The sequence below is a fragment of the Malaclemys terrapin genome, chromosome 22 (genome assembly GCF_027887155.1).
Source record: "Malaclemys terrapin pileata isolate rMalTer1 chromosome 22, rMalTer1.hap1, whole genome shotgun sequence".
Classification (NCBI taxonomy): Eukaryota; Metazoa; Chordata; order Testudines; family Emydidae; genus Malaclemys; species Malaclemys terrapin.
This window is the reverse complement of record NC_071526.1, coordinates 14596432-14615743: the sequence shown is the minus strand read 5'-3', so window position 1 is coordinate 14615743 and position 19312 is coordinate 14596432. Positions and strand designations below refer to the sequence as shown.

The window sequence follows — 19312 nt, the reverse complement described above, 5'->3', positions numbered from 1 at the left end:
GATATTGTGGCTCAGGCTGGAGCCTGGGCTCTGAAACCCAGGGATGGGGGGGTGGGTCTCAGCGCCTAGACTCCAGTCTGAGCCCCAATGTCTCCCCTGCCATGTTTAGCACCATGAGCCCCTGTCAATTGACCCAGGCTCTGAGACTTGGTGCTGGGGCGGTTTTATTGCAGTGTCTTTGTATCTTCTGTTGATTAACAAACACACCCATAGGGATTGCCAGAATGCACCAGACCGTGGTCCATCTAGGCCAGTTGCCTCTCTGAGAGAGTGGCCTCCACCAGCTGTGGCTGCAGAAGGTGTAAGGACATCAAGATAATTTGCTGCCCACAGATTGACACTTGAGCACCTGGCCTTTGCTTGGCCGGCCTGCCTGGTGAATCTGCCCACAGCACACACCAGGATTGGTTTACAACAGAGTCCAGATTATCCAAGATCCCTTTCAAACAAGCTGCAGCCATGTCTCCCTGCTCTGCTGATTCCCTGTTTATTGGGGGTCCCAGTTCTCCAAACGTAGCTGGTGCCCCCAGAGCCTGTGTGGAGCATTCAGACCCCGTGCTCCCTGCCTGGCTTGCCCCAGCTGGCCCTCAGAGATGCTGAAGTTAAACCATCACAGATGGCTGATGTCTGGGACCAGTGGCAGATGATGCATTCCCCAGAGCCCAGTGAGCCATCAGGGAGTCAGTTTCCTTCGGCTACAGGCGACGTGGGGTCTCTCTCTGGGAGTCGGCTTAGAACAGGCTGCCCGAAAGGCAAAGTGAAACTTGGCCGAAAGCACCAAGTTATATGTAAGTTACCCCATGGTCCAGAGCGCGTATCTCCTCTGCTGGGCCTCGTGCAGAGGACGGAGTCTATTCCAGCTCCCGGCCGTAGGACACAATCCTTTAGCTCCAGTGGAGAGCCTGATGCTTTTAGCTCCGGAGGGCCCCAGTGTCGGCCAGGATGGACCGTGTTTATGTGCTTCTAAGCCTTGCATGGCTCTGACATAGGTGCTCAGCTGGTTTCAGGGCTCAGGGCAAGTTGAGCCCAGATCTTCTGCACTATCCCAACCCTTTCCAGCCAGCCTCGGTCTCGCTAGGAGGGAGCTGCCGGGGTGGGACGGCGTTTGGCTTTCGGGGCAAGGTGGTGGAATTTAGTGGGTTTTGACCGAATTTCACTTTTTTTTCTTTTTCTTTTTTGAAGGAGTTTCTTGAACCTCAAAGAGAAGCTCAAGATTGTGGCCAAAGCTGAACAGTCGCAAAGCCCCTGCAGGCAGGCGCCAAAGAAACGGACCCCAGGACCTCCCCAGAGCTCTGCTGGACAGGTCACGGTGGGAAGGTGACAACTTAAACCCACAAAGCTGCAAGCAGCCTGCAGCCTCTTCCCTATTGCCGGGACCTTCAATTGGTCAGGTTTTTAACAAGCGTTGCCAATCAGGCCCTCCCCTATTTGGAAACAGATTTTGATCCACTCCAGGTGAAGGCTGCCTGCTGGCATTAGAGAAAAACAGTGCCACAGATATAAAAAACAGGTCTCAGAGGGGTAGCCGGGTTAGTCCCTATCAGCAAAAACAACCAGGAGTCCTCGTGGCACCTTAGAGACTAACAAATGTATTTGGGCATCAGAATATAAAAAAGACTCCGTCGGAATGGCCAGACCAGAGCATCCAGCCCCTTCTCTGACACTGGCCAGCACTTCCCAGGAAGATGCCCTAGATCTTAAAACGCTGGATTATAGACCAAGCTCTCCAGGGGGAGGTTCCTTCCTGACCGCATGGGGTTTGCTTTGCGCCCTGAAGCATGAGGTTGTCTAACCCTGTTCATTCTTTACCTCCCCTCCGGGATCTGCCTGGAGGCCGATCAACCCCAGAAATGCCTGACCCTTTACTGCGTAACAAGCTCACAGCGGTTTGGCTGTAGGATGGGGGGAGGGGGGGGAAACCACAGCGCTGGGCTGCGAGATGCCGCCGGAGAACTCCTACCGCAGGGTGATGTAGCTGGGCCCGGGTCGGGCAAGCCCCGGACAGGTGGGGGAAGCGCCTGAGAGCCCAGCCGGCGGAGTCCCCACCCCCTCCGGCCCAGTAAGTCGTTGGGAAAAGGCCGGGCTGCGGGCAGGGAGGGGCTGGGGGAGGAGAGAAAGGGCCCGGGAGGAGGAGAGGTGACATGTGAGTGTAAGCAAAAGGCAGGTGGAAAATCGAGCGGCATGGAGAGGGGCCGGGGAGCGCCCGGGGCTGGGAGGGCGGCGGCGGCTCCGAGTCCTGCGCGATTCGCTGCGCTTTGACACTAACCAGCCCCCCAGTGCCATGTAAACTGCAACTCTTGGAAACTTCGGCTCCTCTCCAGGCTTCGGCGCAGGAGCCTCGGGACGCGTCCGCCCCCGCCGCTGAGCCGGGGAGCTGGGGGGGGGGGGGTCTCCCCGCGGCTCGGGGAGGGAAGCTGCGTGTCCCCCTCCAACGACATCGAATGGGCTGAACCTGCGAGGCGTCCCGGGCTCCTTTCCCGGCCTCCTGCGGGGAGCGTACCGGACGGAGCCGGGCTCGGAGCCGGTCCAACTTGCAGGGGCGCGCGGTCCCCTCGCTGCCCGGGGCAGGCGCGCCAGGAAAGGGCCCCTTTGGGGAGCCAGGGGGCGCGCGGAGAGCTCCCCTCCCCCCGTCCCAGCCCGGGGCCCGGACTCGCCTGGAGCTCGGGCCATGCGGGGCCGTCCCGTCCCGGGGCCCCCCTCCGTGCCGTGAGCGCGCCATGGCCGGGCTGCAGCCGCCCGGCGAGGGGGACCTCTCCATGCTCTCGCCGCCCCCGGTCCCCGGCGACCCCCGGCGGGTGGAGTTCGTCGCCCTGACCGAGGTGCAGACGGAGAGGAACGAGCCGCCCGCGGGCAGCCCCCGGCGCTTGGGGCTGTTGGGGACCCCGCTGCCAGCGCCGCCCGGCGGGGCAGCCGCCCGCTCCGCCGCGCACAAGCGTTACCGGCGCCTGCAGAACTGTCTGTACAACGTGCTGGAGAGACCCCGCGGCTGGGCGTTCATCTACCACGCCTTCATGTGAGTCCGCCGGGCCCCCGCCCGCCCCCGCCCGGGGGGCGCCCATCCCCGTCCCCTGCAGCCTGACACCCAGCTACCCGCCTTCATGTGAGTCCGAGGGGCGCCCATCCCTGTCCCCCACAGCCTGACACCCAGCTACCTGCCTGGGATGGGTTCCCATCTGTGGGCCCCCCAACCTGTCCTTGCCCCCTGGTCCCTGGGTGCCTCCTGGCTGCCATTCCTTGGGGTGCCTCCAGCCTGACACCCATCCACCCACCTTCATGTGGCCCTGTCTGACCCCTAGGTCCCCAACTGCCCACATCCCTGGGGTGGCAGGGTCCAACATGCGAGTGGGGTCCCAGCCTGACCCTTCAGGAAAACCCCAACCTCAGAGCCCCCCAGCCCTGCCCCCATCTACACACCTTAATCCCAGTACTGGGCCAGGATGGCTCATCTATAGGGGTCCCATCAATTAGCCCCCCATCTCCATCCTGACCCCTATTCCCCGAAGGACCAGCCCACCAATCTAATCCCCAGGAGGTCCCTCATCCTCCTTCCCCAGGGGTCATGCATTTGTGTGGCTCTCGCATAACGCCGCGGTCCACACCCCACAACTACCAGGCTCTTGTCTGAGTTCTGGATAGGGGAGCATCCCTGGTCCCCATCCCAATCCTCACTGCACCACTCCAGTCTCCACAGTGGTACCTGTCTCCCAATGCTGGTCCCATGGGGCTCCTTTTAGTCCCCAGTCCCAGGTTTCATCTCCACTCCTTTCCACCAGTCCCCCTGTTTCTCCTTGCCCACTTCCTTTCTCTCAGGGCTGATTCCTACCCCGGCTTCTTTCCAGTCCTTCCTCTGCTCCACTCCTCTTCCGCCAATGCCATCCTAACCCCAAAGTCCTTTCTTGATCCAATATCCACTAGCTTCTAGTCCTGATCCCCTTCCACCATTTCAGCCCACCTTTCACAATCAGTCTCTTCCTCCCAGATGGCTCTCTTGTCAATCTCCTTTCCACCTTAATCCCAACCCCCTCTAAAGTGTTCTGCACTGCCAGCAGAACCTGCTGGGAGAGTCCCCAGGGGTCCACGTTCCTCTGTCTTGTCCCCATGTGAACGTAAAGAATCCACACCTGCTTGCACACAGCTTCCAAACTCTTCCAAAGTTTGCACTAGTTTCCTATGAATTCAGTTCACACCTTTCAAATCCGGGTACATATTGTTAGCAGCCTAGGTTACGTTCCACTCCATTGACTAGTGTGTTGCGTTTTCTACTAACATCTTATTTTGGGAGGAGGGGGGTTGGGTTCCAAACAACTTTTGTGGCTTTTAAAAAAAAAAGCGCTCCATTGTTTGAACAGATGAGGTGAGAATACCTCCCAGATCACTTCCTCTCAGTTTGTTTCTTTTTCAAATTTGAGATGGTAGTTTCTGCTTTGCATGACTTCAAATAAAAAAGGTGGGTTTTTTTTTTGTGTTAAACAACAATGTTGACAGTTTAGTAGCTTCAAGCCCTGGAATGGACCCAGAACATAAACACAGCTCGCTTTCTGGGTCTGCCTTCCCTAGATATCAATTGGGCCAAAGGTTCTGTTGCTGTCATGAACTATAGTGTAGCTGTGATAATCCAGGAAAGCAAATGGAACCCCTGGAAAAAAAACACCTTTCCCAGCATGGTATTGTAGCCAAAGAGATATTGGTTGCTTAGTTTAGCTTGTTTCTGAAGAAACAAAAGATTTGTGTTAATCCCCCTTCGGACTTTGTCCCTAAAGTTTTCATTGACTATTTGGAATTTTAAAATTTAAAAACCAAAGCAGCTTAAACATAATAATAATAATAATAATAATTAATAAAGACCTAGAAATGGGATGAGTTGCCCTCCATTCTCACTTGGTGAGAAAACAAGAAATACCTTCATTTGTCTGACTATTTCTGTTTATTTTTCTTAAAATTCAAACCAAGGTTCTGTCTAGAAAGAACTCTTCCTTCCTTTCAGAAAGGCAGGAGCAGTGATGCCTTGGTTCTACAGGGATGGGCGCTAGAAAAACATAATAATCACATAATGGATCTCTGGTGGGTGAGCTACCTGGTATGTACATGAGTCTGTTAATTTCATTAACAAACTCCCCTTCTCAGGGATGGCAAAGGGAAGACAGCGTCATTTATCAAACGGTGACTTAGAAGGAACGGACTTGTGTGTGCGTGCGCTGGGGAGACACGGAATGAAGAGTGATTGCGTTAGAGGACACCAGCTCAGCACTGGCTGTGACATAATTGGTTTTGTATAGAATGCAAGGCATTAATGATCAGTGCGTACCAGTGCTGTGCAGGCATTGCTTGGTTCAGCAGAAAGGTTAATTATTGCAGAACGAAAGGGGGACCAGGAGGCCTCCGAACCTTGCGTCGCTGCAGCGTCAGGTGGTGTTAATTTGGGGGGAATGGGGCTTGGACACAGAAAATTAGCGAGTTGTCTTTCTGCCTAATTAGATAGCTTGTGATTTCTTTGTGCTTAAAACAGTTGCAATGGTGCTCTGGGTAAATAGGAGGTCCATAAATCAAAGAGCAGGTGTTCTGTGTCCCAGAGGCACATTTTTTCCTCTTTTAAGTGGGTTATTTCAGCCAGCGCGCTCTTACCGTATTTCTCTTTAGTTGTACAAAGGCAAAGGAAGAAAAGGCAGTAGGCAAACTCCCTGCCCTGATCCTAGAGTGTTAGCCCCCTTGGCAGAAGTGTTGGGAACCTCTTTGCGTAGGTAGAATGAATTAGGAACCAACCTCTTCCCCATGAAAGGGCCTTTCCATCCTCTCCCTGTGTGGAACGCCATTGGAATTACCCAGATCGGAATCCGGGGCTAGATCTGTAAGGGTGACTCAAACACTAGTCATTGCAACGCCAACTCTACGTGCCTTGCTGCCTGGCGAGGGTCACCCGGTCTCCCTGTTCCATGCCAGGGGAGTGTTAAGTGCCTAAAAAAGGACCCACAAAAGTCAGTGGCTGAGTGGGGACCTGCCTAAGCTAGCCAAGAGGAAATGCCAAGGAGAGGGATAGAGCAGAAGCCAAAGGGAGTTAGGCATCGGGGCTGGAGGGAAGATGCCTCCATCTGTTTGGGATTTGCAGCCATGCTGGGCACCTACACCCTTTCTCCCCAGGGGGAGGGACTGGAGGAGTTACAGAAGGAGGAGGAGTTCCCCTTGCCACATTTAGCTCAGCAGTTCAAACACTCGCCCAGGAAGTGGAGCGACCCAGAATCAAATCCACCCCACCCCCAGCCTTGTGTGGAGCAGGGACTTGGCTATCCCACCTTCCAAGTGAGCGCCCCAGCCACTGGGCGTAAGGAGCTCTGGGGCAGGTCTCTCTCCATGGCATAAATAGTCTATATTCCTTGGGCCAGAGAGAGATCTACTGTATATCCTGGTGACTGGATGCTCCACACCACACCACATCTCCTCCTCTCGCAGCTTGCACCTCCTCCTCCTTGCTCTCTGCAAGGTCCTATCTGCTGGGTGGCCACTGAAAACGTCTCTGGGGTCAGGCCCCACCGGTGAAATATGTCGGGCAGTGCCGAGTGGGAGGATGTGGCTGGAGTCAGAGTGAGCTGGGTGTCAAGGTTTATGTGGCATTCCACATGCCCGGCGGCAGAAATGTAGTCACCCCGGGGACTTTATGGGGGGGGGGCGAGTTTGATGTCTAAGGGGTGTAGGTGCCCATGGGGTTAGGCAGCAGCTGGGGAGAGGCTTTGAGGCTCCACATTTTGGGCTTGGGTGCCTGAAGAGGCATTTAGGTTCCTAATTCCCCTTGCGGATCTAGCCCTTGATCTGCAAAGCAAGAGAGCCGAAAAACGCCGCTGAGCAATGAACGTGTGCACAGAAGGGGAAGTGTGGTTAAGCGGTGAGAGTGCATGACTGGGTGGAAACACGGCTAGATCCTCTTCTAGGTTGGCTCTGTGCAAGTTGCAGGGGAGCTGCATCTCTGTGCCACTGTTTTCCCCAGAAGCACAACCCAGGCGCTACCACCAGGGCCTGGAGGAGAGGGCAGCAGCCTACCTCATTCATCCCTGTAAAGGGTGTGGAACTCTTCGGCTGAATGGGGCACTACGGGGGCCGATTCTTACACCCCCTGGAAATCTGAGCGAAGTGTGTGAAGTGCAGAGTGCCTCAGACAGAGGATTCCGAGCCGCAAGTTTGCACATGTAAATAAATATCTATTTAGAGCCTTTCTGACGGCAGGTCCCTTCCTGTTTCGTTTTTCGCGATGCAAAACGTATGAGGATTTCTCCCCCCGCCGTATTCTGATTTAAAGCTCACAGAGTCTGAATGTCTTAGGAGGGGCCGTAGATTCTCCGTGCTGCAGCATGAATGAGCTTCCAAAGCACCCGAAGGTTTGCTGAGGCAGTGTGGGCTAGTGGGTAGTGCAGCGGGGCTGGGGAGACCAGGATTCTAGTCCCAGGTCTAAGACTGACCTCCTGTATGAGCTAGGGTGAACCTGTGTCTCTCTCTCTCCCTTCCCCCCTTTGTCTGCTCTATTTAGATTGTCAGCACTTCGGGGCAGGGACTGTCTTTTGTGCTGTGTGTGTGAGTGGGAGAAGGGCTGGGGGATAATGACTACCTAGATCTGCTCTTAGTGGGGGGGTGTTGCGGCATTACTCTGCCCTTAGGAGAGAGTTGAGTGGGGAGAGGCTAGCCTGCTCCTCTGGCCTCCTCCGATAGCAGCGGAGTCCAATGCAGCCCCTTGGGATGCCCTTGGGGCTGTGTCCAGGTCTATCGCTGGATTCAGCCACAGGTGGGGCAAGCGGAAGCGCTGGGCTTGTCTCCGCTAGTCGCTATTGAAGGCCGACTGAGGCCTTGTGGGAAAACCCTGCTGAGCGGTCTCCAGGGAGATCACTCTGCTCCCAGAACAGTGCCAACGTCCTGAGCTGCGGTTGGCTTCATTTTATTTCGTTTTTTCCTCCTTCCGCTTCCCTCTTAATTTGCTCCAGGTGTTTTCATGGAGGTGGAATGGGGAGAGCGGAGGGGAAGCTCCCAAAGATGCTCTTTATTCTGTGCCTGGCTAATTTTGGGTCGGGGGGACCCGTAGTTTGGCCTGTAGTGCCATTAACCCGCGTGGTGTCTCATGAGACCCAGCCAGGAGAGTTGAAGCTGCAGGAAGCTTCTCCCAGACCAACCAGCGTTTGACCTGACCCATCCGCTGGATCTTCAGAAGCAGGAATGTTTCTAGCCAGGGTTTACGCGGTGCTTGAGCAGCGATTTGAACTCCCCTGGGGAAGCTTTTGCTAAATTGGCGTGTGGGTAGCAATTGGACTCTGGTCCCAAAGTGCCTGTCATCTCCCCGGGAGACCCGTCGTGATCGAACGCGATGAGAGAAAATGCCCCTGGATTTGAATCTGAGAAGAGGGAAAGGAAGTTGCTTGTTGCTGTGAGAATGTCTCCAGGAAACGAGGAACTACATCAGACTGGGAATCGGGACACCTGCCTTCTGATCCCGGCTCTACCCGTGACCTTGGGCAAAGGCAGTTCTCTCCTTCCTCCTCTGGCCTCAGTTTCCCCATCTTACAGATGGAAAGCATGGTATTTCCCTATGCTTTTTTTTTTTTAAAGCGCACGGAGCTCTCTGGCTGGAAGAGCCTTGTGGAAGTGCTGAGTGTGATGCACCCACTGATGTGCCTGTGCTAACCACCGGTCCCGCTGCGCCATGCAGTTGGCTGTTCTCTCTGCAGACCCAGAGCACGTTCTTCAATCTGTACCATGCGCTCGATTCCTGTGGGCACAGGAGGAAGCGCAGCAGGCAGCCACCGGTGCATCTGTGCTCTCCCTGCTCTGGCCCATTTCACAAGACAGCGTTATCCAGGCACGAGGTGTATTGCAGCCTGTATAAGTCACCGCTGGCAGGTACCGCTGTGGGGGCCAAAGTAGTGGGGCTGGGTGTGGGGAATGGAAGACTGGAGTGGAGGGGGTGAGCGGTTGGAGCCGCATGAGTGGGAGAGGACAGGAGGTGTTTGGCGTCCGAGAGTGGGAGACCCCCGCCTCACACACACACACACCACACCTAAAAATAGCAGAAAGGGTAAGGCTGAGTGTCCAGGCTGCTGTATACCTGTCTATGAACATGTATGTGCTAAGCATGTCTGTGCTGTGCGTGCATCCCGTGCCTTTTGGCGTGTGGTTGTGTTTAGCTCTCGCTGCCAGAGCCCAAGCCACGCCGGTTTAGTGCCGGGTCGTCAGAAGCAACCAGGAGGTCACCACCGTGCTGCCCCATCTTGGTTTTGGGGAGCAGTGGGAACAGAACGTACCACTGGGAACAGAATGTATGAGTCAGAGCCTTTTAAGAGGGGAAGAAAGCGGGTCTGATTTAAGCTAGCCTGGTGAGACGGCAGGATGGATTTGTCACTTGATAACAGGGCATCTGCATTCCCGGGGGAGATCAGACAGGAGCCGGTCTGCCATCTGTAACTCTTCTCGGGACCCTCAAAGTCGTTCGCTGGGGTGGTTTTTTCTTTGTTTGTTTGTTTGTTTGTTTGTTTGTTGGGTTTTTTTGTGTGTGTGCAAATGTTGGGCTAGAAACAGAGATCCTCCTGCGAGGAATTAATGGTGGCAGCTGGTGCGGAAGGGTTGGTAGTTGTGTATTACACAGGTTTTGCTGTGCTCTGAAAGAAGAAAGGGAAGGAGAATCTTGCTTTCAGAGAGTAATGAGAGTGGTGCACGCACACGCGCGCACACACACACACGCCATCCAGGCCCTCCTTCTCCCCTACCCCCTCTAAAAATAACTCCAGTGGAACAAGACTATCAACTAGCACCCCTAGTACCGCGCTGCCAAGCAAGGCGCCGTACTAGGGGCACTACCCACCTGCCCATCCCGATTCCCGTTAGGGCCTTGAGGACGGGCACGTTTAGACTTCGTCATGGAAGCTGGAGAACGAGCTCCCCGCTAGCTGGATCCTCCTCCTGCCACATCCCATGTGGGGTTCTGGAAGCCTTCAAACGAGACTCCGAGCTGCTGGAAGAGGGACTGCGTTCTCTCTCTGTCTTCGCTCATCTGCGCCACTTCCATGCCTATGCAATAGCTTCTGTTTCCCTGCCAGGCCTTGCTGGGAAGGATTAGTGCCAAGGGACTCCTGTCGAATGAGCTGGCAAAGGGGGGGTGGGGGGCAGAGTGTAGTGATCCACAATGAAACTCTCCAGGACACTGAGTTCAGGGTTTGCCCTGGACCTGTGCGTACAGGCAGCAAGGTCCCCACCATACCTGCCCCAGCAATGGCTAAAGGTCTGTGGCTCTGTCAGTCGCAGGTAGGACCCCTGTTTGTGACCTTTACCGTGAGATGTGTTGTTGCGTCACAAACTTGGCCTCGAGACTGTGATGTGGAGTCAGGGAAAGGATTACACGCCCTGCCTTGGAAACTAGTTCTGTGTTGCTACCAGTTTTTTTTTCTTGTTGGCCGTCTTGTCTTCTAGATTGCAAGTTCTTCGGGGCAGGGACTGACTACCCTAGGTGTGTACAGCTCCTAGCCCCGACCCTGACTGCGACCAGAGTACAAAGAACTAATAACTAGCAAACCTGGCAAGATACCACTTTTCTTCTCAAAGGGGGCTGGGGGAGGCAGTGGGACTGAAGTCGAAGGCAGGGGATGCTCTTGTAGTGTGGGGCAGATCATGTCTCCAAAGCCCTGAATAATTGTGAATCCCGTTGATTAAGGTAGTACCTCTGGGCCAGCCAGGAGCGGGGCACCCTGTGCTAGGTGCGGCACGTGCACAGAGCAGTAGGCAGTCTCTGCCCTGAATAGCTTGCAGTCTGAATCTGTACAATCCCGTCCCTCTTCACATATTGTTAGAGCTGGCCAGAAATCTGTGTGCAGGGTGAGGGGAGCGTAGTGTGTCTCTTTCTGCCCCTTTCTTCACCCCCCCAACATTAACTGCAGTCTCCGGTCTCTCTTTTGGTGGACTTCTTTCTATAAATACCAGCGCCGCTTGGCGATCGATACAGGAAGTTGACACGGCTTCACCCCAATGCTGCAGCTCTCCACGCTTTGGAGAGCTCTCTTGGGACGGTGGTTCTGAGTGTTCTCGCAGATCTGCCTAATCTCCATGGCCCTCAAAGGGGAAACCTTAGACTGGAACTTAGAGAAACCCTAAAAGTTGTTCCATGTCCCCCAGATATTTAAAATCCTGCAGGCCGAGAGCTGTGGGCTAAATCGGATCTCCACTCTCTGCTTAGGGGCTATGCTCAGATTGCATACACGGGTCTGAAGGTGCCCTGGACAGGTGCATAGGTGCCGGGAGGTCTGGTTGCTCTCCCCATCTGCCCCAGCGTTGCGACGTGGTGCACAGCTGTATCTAGGATCACAACAGCTTGATAGGGTTTGCTGATGGGCTGGGATCTTAAGCATCAGAGCCTTCATTTTTGGGTGGATTTGGACGTGTTTTATGTTCAGGATGTTGAAGCCAGTAACTTAAAGGGTGCGATCAATTTAAGCTCTGTCTACTACGGTACTGACCCTATAAAATCTCCAGGAAGTTACTGTAGCGAGCACTCAGTGTAGACATGCGTTTTGCTACCTTGACTGTGCCGGCTGGTTCTGTCTGTCCTGCTTTTCATAATTGCATCGTCAAGATGGGGGAGTTAACGTCTCGCGTCGAAAGGGCAGCGCTGAGGCAAAGAAAGTGACTTGCTCAGGCTCAGTGGGAGAGCTGAGGACAGACGCTCGGCTTGTGACATAGACCTGGGCGCTGTCCTCTTGGAGGACTGTGGAAATAGGGTATTAAATGGAACTATACACTGTGGAATGAAATGCTCCCCGCTGTTAAAACCGGTTTAAGATCCCAAATCCAGGTCTCAAATATGAGTCTCTTTCCATTGGTAAACTGAGGATCTGGGCCATAGTCTCTGTAAATTGGGACAAAATTCCTTCTCTTGTCTGTATCTCGTTAGATGTATGTACAGTGCCTAGCACAGTGGGGCCCCAAACTTGGTTGAGGCTGTTTATATGTACTGAGGTTGCACCTAAGAGCTCCAGTATGGACTAGGGCCCCGCTGTGCTAGGCGCTGTACAACCACAGAACAAAAAGAGCCCCAAAGAGCTTACGATCTGAACGCTCCATTGCAGCTCTTAGTTGCTACTATAATTGAAATAAGAACCGGACTCTAAATGTATTTTGGAGGGGTGGGGAAAAAACGCCTGTAACTTTTCCGTTCCCACAACACCTCTCAGCAGCAGCTGCCACTGCACGCGCACACACACACACACACACACACACACACACACACACACACACACACACACACACACACACACACACACACACACACACACACACCTACCTCAGGGTGCTCACCGTCACTTTCCATATTCCTGCTCTGAAAGAACCGGGTTCCTACTAGCTTATATTAATGGGTATGAAACTGCCGGGCACTGTAAACTTGGCTCAGCAGAATTTGCTTTCCTAGAGGAGCGTTTCATTAGAAGAGCAATTTGACCAGGAGCAAATTACAGAAGATTGAACCAATAACAAAACCAAACCCCTTAAATTTATAATTCTCCCCCCACCCCCAGGCTCAGCTGCAGTCCGCGGACCTGTTCGCTTTGCTTCCCTTGTTAGTGTTGATTTGATGCATTTTACCTCCAGCCCTTCTTGTTAAAATCTCACCTGTGTGTCTGGAGTTCAGGACGCGATCAGAGGGAGAAGGCAAATGGGAACCTACTAGGGATTGTTTGTGCATCTCTTACGCTGCTTAACGAAAGCCTGGCGCCCCAGAGAGCTGTTGCATCTGTGGGGCCCCGTCCTGTCTCCTTGCATGTGTACCTAGGAAGGGTTTTGAAAGTAATTCAGCTTCAACAAAGAAGATCAGGAATATGCAACAGAGCATTTCTCTCTCTCCCTTAGCTGGAGACGCTGGGCAAGTCCAGTCTGGTGGTCACCTCCAAGTCATGAGTCCAGAGTTCTAATCCTGATTCTGACACTGCCTTCCTGTGTGGCCCTTGGGAATCTCACATAGCAGCTCTGTGCCTCAGTTTTCCCATCTATATTATGGGGGTAATATTGACCTGAAGGGGAATTAGCTGGATATGCCCTTGCTGGTGCAGGGCAGTTTTCACACATGCCCCCAGCCCGGTGGGGGATTCTCCCCTGGATCTGGGGGAAGGCAGGGGTGGCTTGACTCTGCAGCCACGGCTCCACAAGATGAGGCCGCCTGGGAGATGCTCTGAATCAGAGGCTTTGTCCATATACATCCTCACGGATCAGCCCCATCCAGCCCCATCCACTGTGCAGCTGCTAAGGTTGCAGACACCTTGTCCTACTACGGCCCCAACCCCCAGGTGGACTTTCCATCCCTGGGGGGGCTCCACTTCTGTGTCCCCCATGGCAGAAGCTGCCAGGACCGGGGGATAAATCGAGGCCTGTGTCTGCCCAGCACTTTGAAGATGAAGCCAGCTAGCAACGAGCGAAAGGTTTTTCTTAACTTTGCTGATTGGAACTTTTGCCTCTGCAACTCCTTGCACTGAAACGAAGAACCATTTCCCCTGTAGGCTGCAATTTCAGCCTGGCTGGGCATCAGGGCCGGCTCTGGCTTTTTTGCCGCTCCAGGCAAAAAAGCCTCCCGCTGCCCCCCGCCCCCCGGCGGGGAGTGTGGCAGGGGAGGGCGGCAAGCCCGGCCGCGGCCCTGCTCTCCCCGGCCGGCTGGCGCGCCAGGGGGAGGGCGGCGAGCCCGGCCGGGGCCCCGCTCTCCCCGGCGGCCAGAGCGCCGGGGGAGGGCGGCCCCGCTCTTTCCGGCTGGCTGGAGCGCCGGGAGAAGGGCGGAGAGCCCGGCCGCGGCCCTGCTCTCCCCGGGTGAGCGCTGCCCCCCTCCAGGTGCCGCCTCAAGCACATGCTTGGAGGGCTGTTGCCTGGAGCCGGCCCTGCTGGGCATTGCCCAGAGCCAGCCCTAAACACCCTCCCATGTCGGTGGGAGAGTTGTCTGTGCATGGGCCATGCAGCTGGGCCTGCGCTGCTGATTCTCTTGGGGCCTGGTCTAGCCGGGTGTGAATCTACAGGGCTAGCCGGCTTCACAATCGTGTGTCTCTTGCAGGTACAGTATGTCCCTTTTTGGACCCTGGAACCGCTCAGGCAGCCTAGGTGAACATGGGGGATGAAACCAAGGCAGGCACCGAAGTTAAGTGTTTCTGATCCCTCCTAGCAAACGCTGTAACACGCTGGCTGGGAACCAGGCTGCTGACAGCTGATATTTTCTGGTGGTTCTTTTTATTATTATTCCCTTGCATCCTATTACTACAGAGACTTTCGCAGAGCAGCAGCCGATTTCCTCTGCCCCAGCGGCTCACTTTCCCATGCAAGCCAGGCACCAGGGGCTGAATTAGTTGGGTGGGATGTGGATGGGGAACCTTGCCTCAGAGGCACCTTGAGTGAGATGCCAGCTGGGCAGTACGCAGGCAGTAGGCACGCAGCACGAGCAATAGGCCTGGCGAGGCTGCTGCTGAAACGGGCAAAACGTGGCAAACAGCCAGTCAAGCCCCTTCGGAAACAGAGCGTTATCAAAGTGACCAAGCCAGTGTGTCCGTCGTAACGTACGGCAGCCCTGTGTCCATCGCCACGAGGTAGCTCAGAGGAGGGACAGCCTTGGGGTTAACACACTGGCCTGGGACTCAGGAGATCGGGGTTCTGCTATAGGCTCTCTGTGGGAGTCACTTAATCTCTCTGTGTCTCTATTTCCCCAGCGGGGAAATGGGGATAAAAGTACTTGTCTCTTTAGATTGCAAGCTCTCGGCGGCAGGGCCCGTCTCTCGCTGCATCTGCATCGCATAGCGCTGTGCGGCCCCTCGCACAGCTGGACCGGTAAGGGTTCGTCTACACTTCCCACTGAGCCCAGGTCTACGGGACCTGGACTTGGTGGTTCCAGGCCTGTGCTTGAGCGTCCACATTGCATGGTGAATCTGGATTTACAGTTGCTGGACTCTGGTCTTGCAGCCCTGCTAATGTGTCCACACCACACAGTCCTTCTCACTCAGGTCTGCGGCGTGACCTGGGGCCACTCTGCAAAATGTCCGGGCTTGGACCCTTGTCAGAGTAGGACCCAGGCTCTGATCCCGCCTCCCTCCCCAGCAGGAGCCTAAGACCTGGATCCTGTGTGCTGGCTGACCCGAGTCACACTGATTCGGGTGTGGTTGGAAGAGGGTTGGGCTCAATCCTGAGTCCGAGCCCGGGCTTAGCGTGCAATGGAGACGTACCCACAGATGCTACCGTAACGCTAATGAGAAGTCAGGCACTGCTGTTTTTTAATGATGCCGGCTGTGTGTTAGTCCCCCTATGGCTCCGCTAAATTGGCGCGGGACGTTGGCAAACAGATGGACTCTCCCTTCGCTCGCTGCTGCCGTTCCGTACCGAAGACTCTCTCTTAAGCGAGCGAGCGGGGGATTAAACATGCATAAGCTCCAGCCACCACTTAATGCACAGGCAGAGCGGCTCCACCGAACCAGGCCAATGCTTTTCCCAGGAGTGTATTTAATGGGACCGGCACACGCCCATTCAGCGTCTTTGGGCTGGTCCACACTAACCCCCCACTTCGAACTAAGATACACAACTTCAGCTACGTTATTCACGTTGCTGAAGTCGAGCTATCTTAGTTCGAACTTACCGCGGGTCCACACGCGGCAGGCAGGCTCCCCCGTCGACTCCGCGTACTCCTCTCGCCGAGCAGGAGTACCGGTGTCGACGGCGAGCAGTTCCGGGATCGATCCCAGAAGATCGATTGCTTACCGCCGGACCCGGAGGTAAGTATAGACGTACCCTTTATTCCCCCGTTTTTAAATCTGATTTTGGGGGGAGGCGTGGGGAACGGAAAAGGGAGAAAGCAGAGGGTTTGCCAGCCACATTCCACCTGATTTAGCTCACTAACACTCGTGGACAAACTAACTCTTGGCGCACTGTCTTTTATACGGTGCCTGGCCAATAGCACCGTCAGCCCCGACGCTCTCAAAGCACAGCACGTATGCAACAAATTCATCTCTGTAGTATCGGAGTGCTGGCTCCCGCCTGTTAATGTGTTAGCCTCATCGCACTCCTGTGCAGCAGGGCTATTATCCCTAGACAGAAGGGAAACTGAGGCATAGAGTGACTACGTGACTTGCCCAAGATCATGCAGGAAGTCTGTGGCAGAGGAGGGACGTGAACTCAAGTCCTAGAGTGGTGACCTAACTGTTAGGCTGTCTTCCTCTTCATTAAGGCTCACTACCCCCTGTGAACATTGTCCCTAAGAAGCTGAGGAGCAGAGCGTTTAAGGCCCCCTGGTTTGGGGTTACTCAGTGATTGGGTGCCCTCCCCCAACCCTAGGGCCTGATTTCCGGAGGTCATCGGGGGTTGCTCAGTGCCTGTGAAAGTGAGACCCTACAGTTGCGGACCTAAGACCCCCCAAACCAGTGGCCACTCTTGCAGATCCTGGTCCGACGATTTGGCTAGCTCAGACGAGACGTTCGTGGCCTCCCGTGGGCCGGAGCCCAGGCCTCCTGACTCCGCAAGAACAGACCTTGAGGTTTTAAAAATCGCAGTGAGGCACTCATCTCCTCCCCCAGGAAGTGCATGCGCTCTGTCCCGGGGGCCTTGCTCTATAATGAATGGGCCGAGGGGAGCGAGAGCAGCGGGAGTAAACTTGTGCCATGAAATATTTAGAGCGTCCTTCCTCAGATTGAGTTTCAGCAGTCCCTCTCCGCGCATTACCGTCAGGGTGCATGGGCTGAGATGATGGATGGACTCTGCGGATTGGGGCTCTGCCACTGAAGGGTATGGACGGGGAGAAGGATGGGGCGTGGACTGGACAGCCTAGGGGAAGCCAGGAGTCTCCCCAGGAGATGATTTGTGTCAACAGGGACTCTGGTGGCGAGCAGAGGTTCCCATCTGATGGCAGGGCGTGGCCACTACGCCCTCTCTAGTGTCAGAGGCTGCGCACGCAGCTGCTATCACAGAGCCCAGCACAAGCACTGCACTTGCCTAAGTAGCCCCTGTGCTGCCTGCCCCGGCCCCACACTTTGGGTGGTCCCTCATAGCCGTGCCGGGAGGATGTGAAATGCCACTAGGTCAGAACGCTGCACTTGGTACATGCACGAGAGGTGCTGGGCAGGGCCTCTAGCTTCTTGCTCTGTAAAGAGAGGGGAGGTTGTTCCTGTTCACCAATTCCTGGGACTTAGGACTGCTGAGCTCTGCCACTGATTTGCTCCAAAACCTTGATCAAGTCACTTAATCTTCCCGTGTTGTGGCATCCTCATCTGTAAAATGCGAGGCTACTGTGCTGATCAGGAAGCAGCTGGAGGGTTTGCCTAGTACTCTGGTATCCTTGGGAGGGAAAGCCGCTGAGTGCAGTCACGCTCTCTAGCACGGGGAGGCAGACGGAGTTGTAGAGGTGGCTCTTTGGAGAGGCAGTGGGTGAGCCGACTGGCTGCCGGTTTGGTGTTTCATAGGCCGAAGGGATGTTACTGGTTATTTACGGCCGTGCCTGCTGGGCTGGCAGCCCCTAACCCTGGATCATTCTGTGGCTTCTTCCCACCTCTCTCGGGCTCCTGCAGTTTTGTAAGAAGAACCTGGGAAGTGGCAGCTTGAGGTTGGCACCTGCGTCTCTTGCATCATCTGGCAGAGACCCTGTGGGACAGTTTCCATCCTCTGGAGCTCAAGCGTGTCTCTCTGTAACGGGCCACCTGGCATCCACCGGCCCAGGAGTGTGGGCATTGGGTCCTCTCCAGAGCCGCTCATTCCTGCAAGAGAAGGGGGTCTTTTAAAAAGCACTCTCAAATGGCCTGATCCCACACTACTTGCCCAGACACAATTCCCACTGACTTAACTGCCTCCGTCATTGGCTGGGCAGTTTTTCCAGGGCAAGGATAGGCCCAAAGTGTATTTAAAAGGAGTACTCAGCCAAGCGTGGTTTCCATGTTCCGGGGGTGGGTCCGTGACAGAGCACTGGGTGTTTGGAGAATGTAAAGAAACTCTTGCCTGATAGCAGACGCGTCCCAGAGAATCCAAGCAGCTGGAGATGGTGTTTTGAAGAGGTTTTTAAGACTAGATTGGACAAGCCCCTGCCTTAGCCTGGGAAGGGCTGGACTAGATGACCTCTCGCGGTCCCTTCCCGCCCTACACTTCTGAGATTCAGTGAGGGTCACTTACAGGGCAGCTCAGCTCCCAGGCGGTGGATTTGTCTTGCGGTGTGAGTGGCAGAGACCCGTCCCCGAGCTTTCCCCCACACCCCATGGGGTGGCCCCCTCCATACGGCGGGTAGGAGCCGTGGCAGTTTCACTTCAAGGGGACTTGTGCTGACCCTCGTCTTTGTGTGTTTCACTCACATTTTAAAAAAATAGGTTTTGTTTGTTTCATTTGGAATCTGAATGAACCAAAGGTCAAAACTTAGCCCGCAGCCTCCTTTGTTTAAAAAACCCAGTTTCCACCCAAACCCACAGATCAGGGCACCTGTCTCTGTCCAAACTCGGCCGTGGTTTGCACACCCCTCACTAAACTGGCCCCAGATTTCAGCTTGATTATAATCACCCCGCCAAATCGGGTGGTTCTCCAGGATCCCTCTCTGGCATTTCGATTCTCTGGTGGTGGTCGTTACGAGAACAGATTGACAGCTTCCCAATCCAAGCCTCCCTGAGCCAGGCTGCCATCCTGTGACACTCTGTCCTGGCAGGTCAGTGGCCTTGAGAAAGGGATGGGGTGACGGGGACCCTACCACGAGGTAGGGAGTGGTGGGGATGCTGGTGGAAGGGAGAGAGCTTTCCAGCTCTGCTTTCCAGTCCCAGGGGGCTGGTGGGAGAGACGGATGCAGAGCGGGGAGGTGATTTGGGATCGGATGGTTGTCATTGGGAGTGTCTCTGAAAGCCTCTCATGCCCAATACCCGTCTTTCTCGCTCACAGGAACTCTGCCAGGAAAGGTTCCCATTACAGCTGGCCAGTGTCCCGTCAATCCCCTGCCTATCAAATGGCTGGGATGCTTTGGGTGCAATATTCCCTCTCTCAGGCATCCGGTCTCACAGGAGCCTTTTTCCGTTGCTTTGTTCCCTAGCCGTTGGCCCCAGATCTCAGCTCTTCTCTCCAAGGGTCTGTGGCCAGGAGCAGCAGCCTCTCTGCCTGGGTAGAAATATCCTACAAGTACCTTGGTTTTGCATTTCTCTGGAGCCTTGTGCCCAAGCAGCTCAAATCTGCCCTTTGAGATGCTCTGGGGATCGGTTACAGTTTCTCAGAGTGTCTGCACAGTGAGAAGCCCTCTGAGTCTCAGAGCCCAGGCCAGCTGACTTGGCCTCACGCTACAGGGCTAAAAACAGCCTTGGAGATGTTCCGGATCGGACTGGAGCCTGGG

At 55.1% G+C, this 19312-nt stretch overlaps 1 protein-coding gene across 3 annotated transcripts in view; it reads left to right on the top strand.

Moving 5' to 3' along the window:
• Nucleotides 1–2216: 2216 nt before the first annotated feature.
• KCNQ4 (potassium voltage-gated channel subfamily Q member 4) overlaps nucleotides 2217–19312 on the top strand; it is a 73771-nt gene continuing 56675 nt past the window's right edge. For all 3 annotated transcript variants that reach the window (XM_054012008.1, XM_054012007.1, XM_054012005.1), the window contains exon 1: nucleotides 2217–3013. In XM_054012008.1, coding sequence (XP_053867983.1) covers nucleotides 2718–3013 — 296 coding nt within the window. In that variant the 5' untranslated portion in view covers nucleotides 2217–2717. The remainder of the gene's footprint in view (nucleotides 3014–19312) is intronic.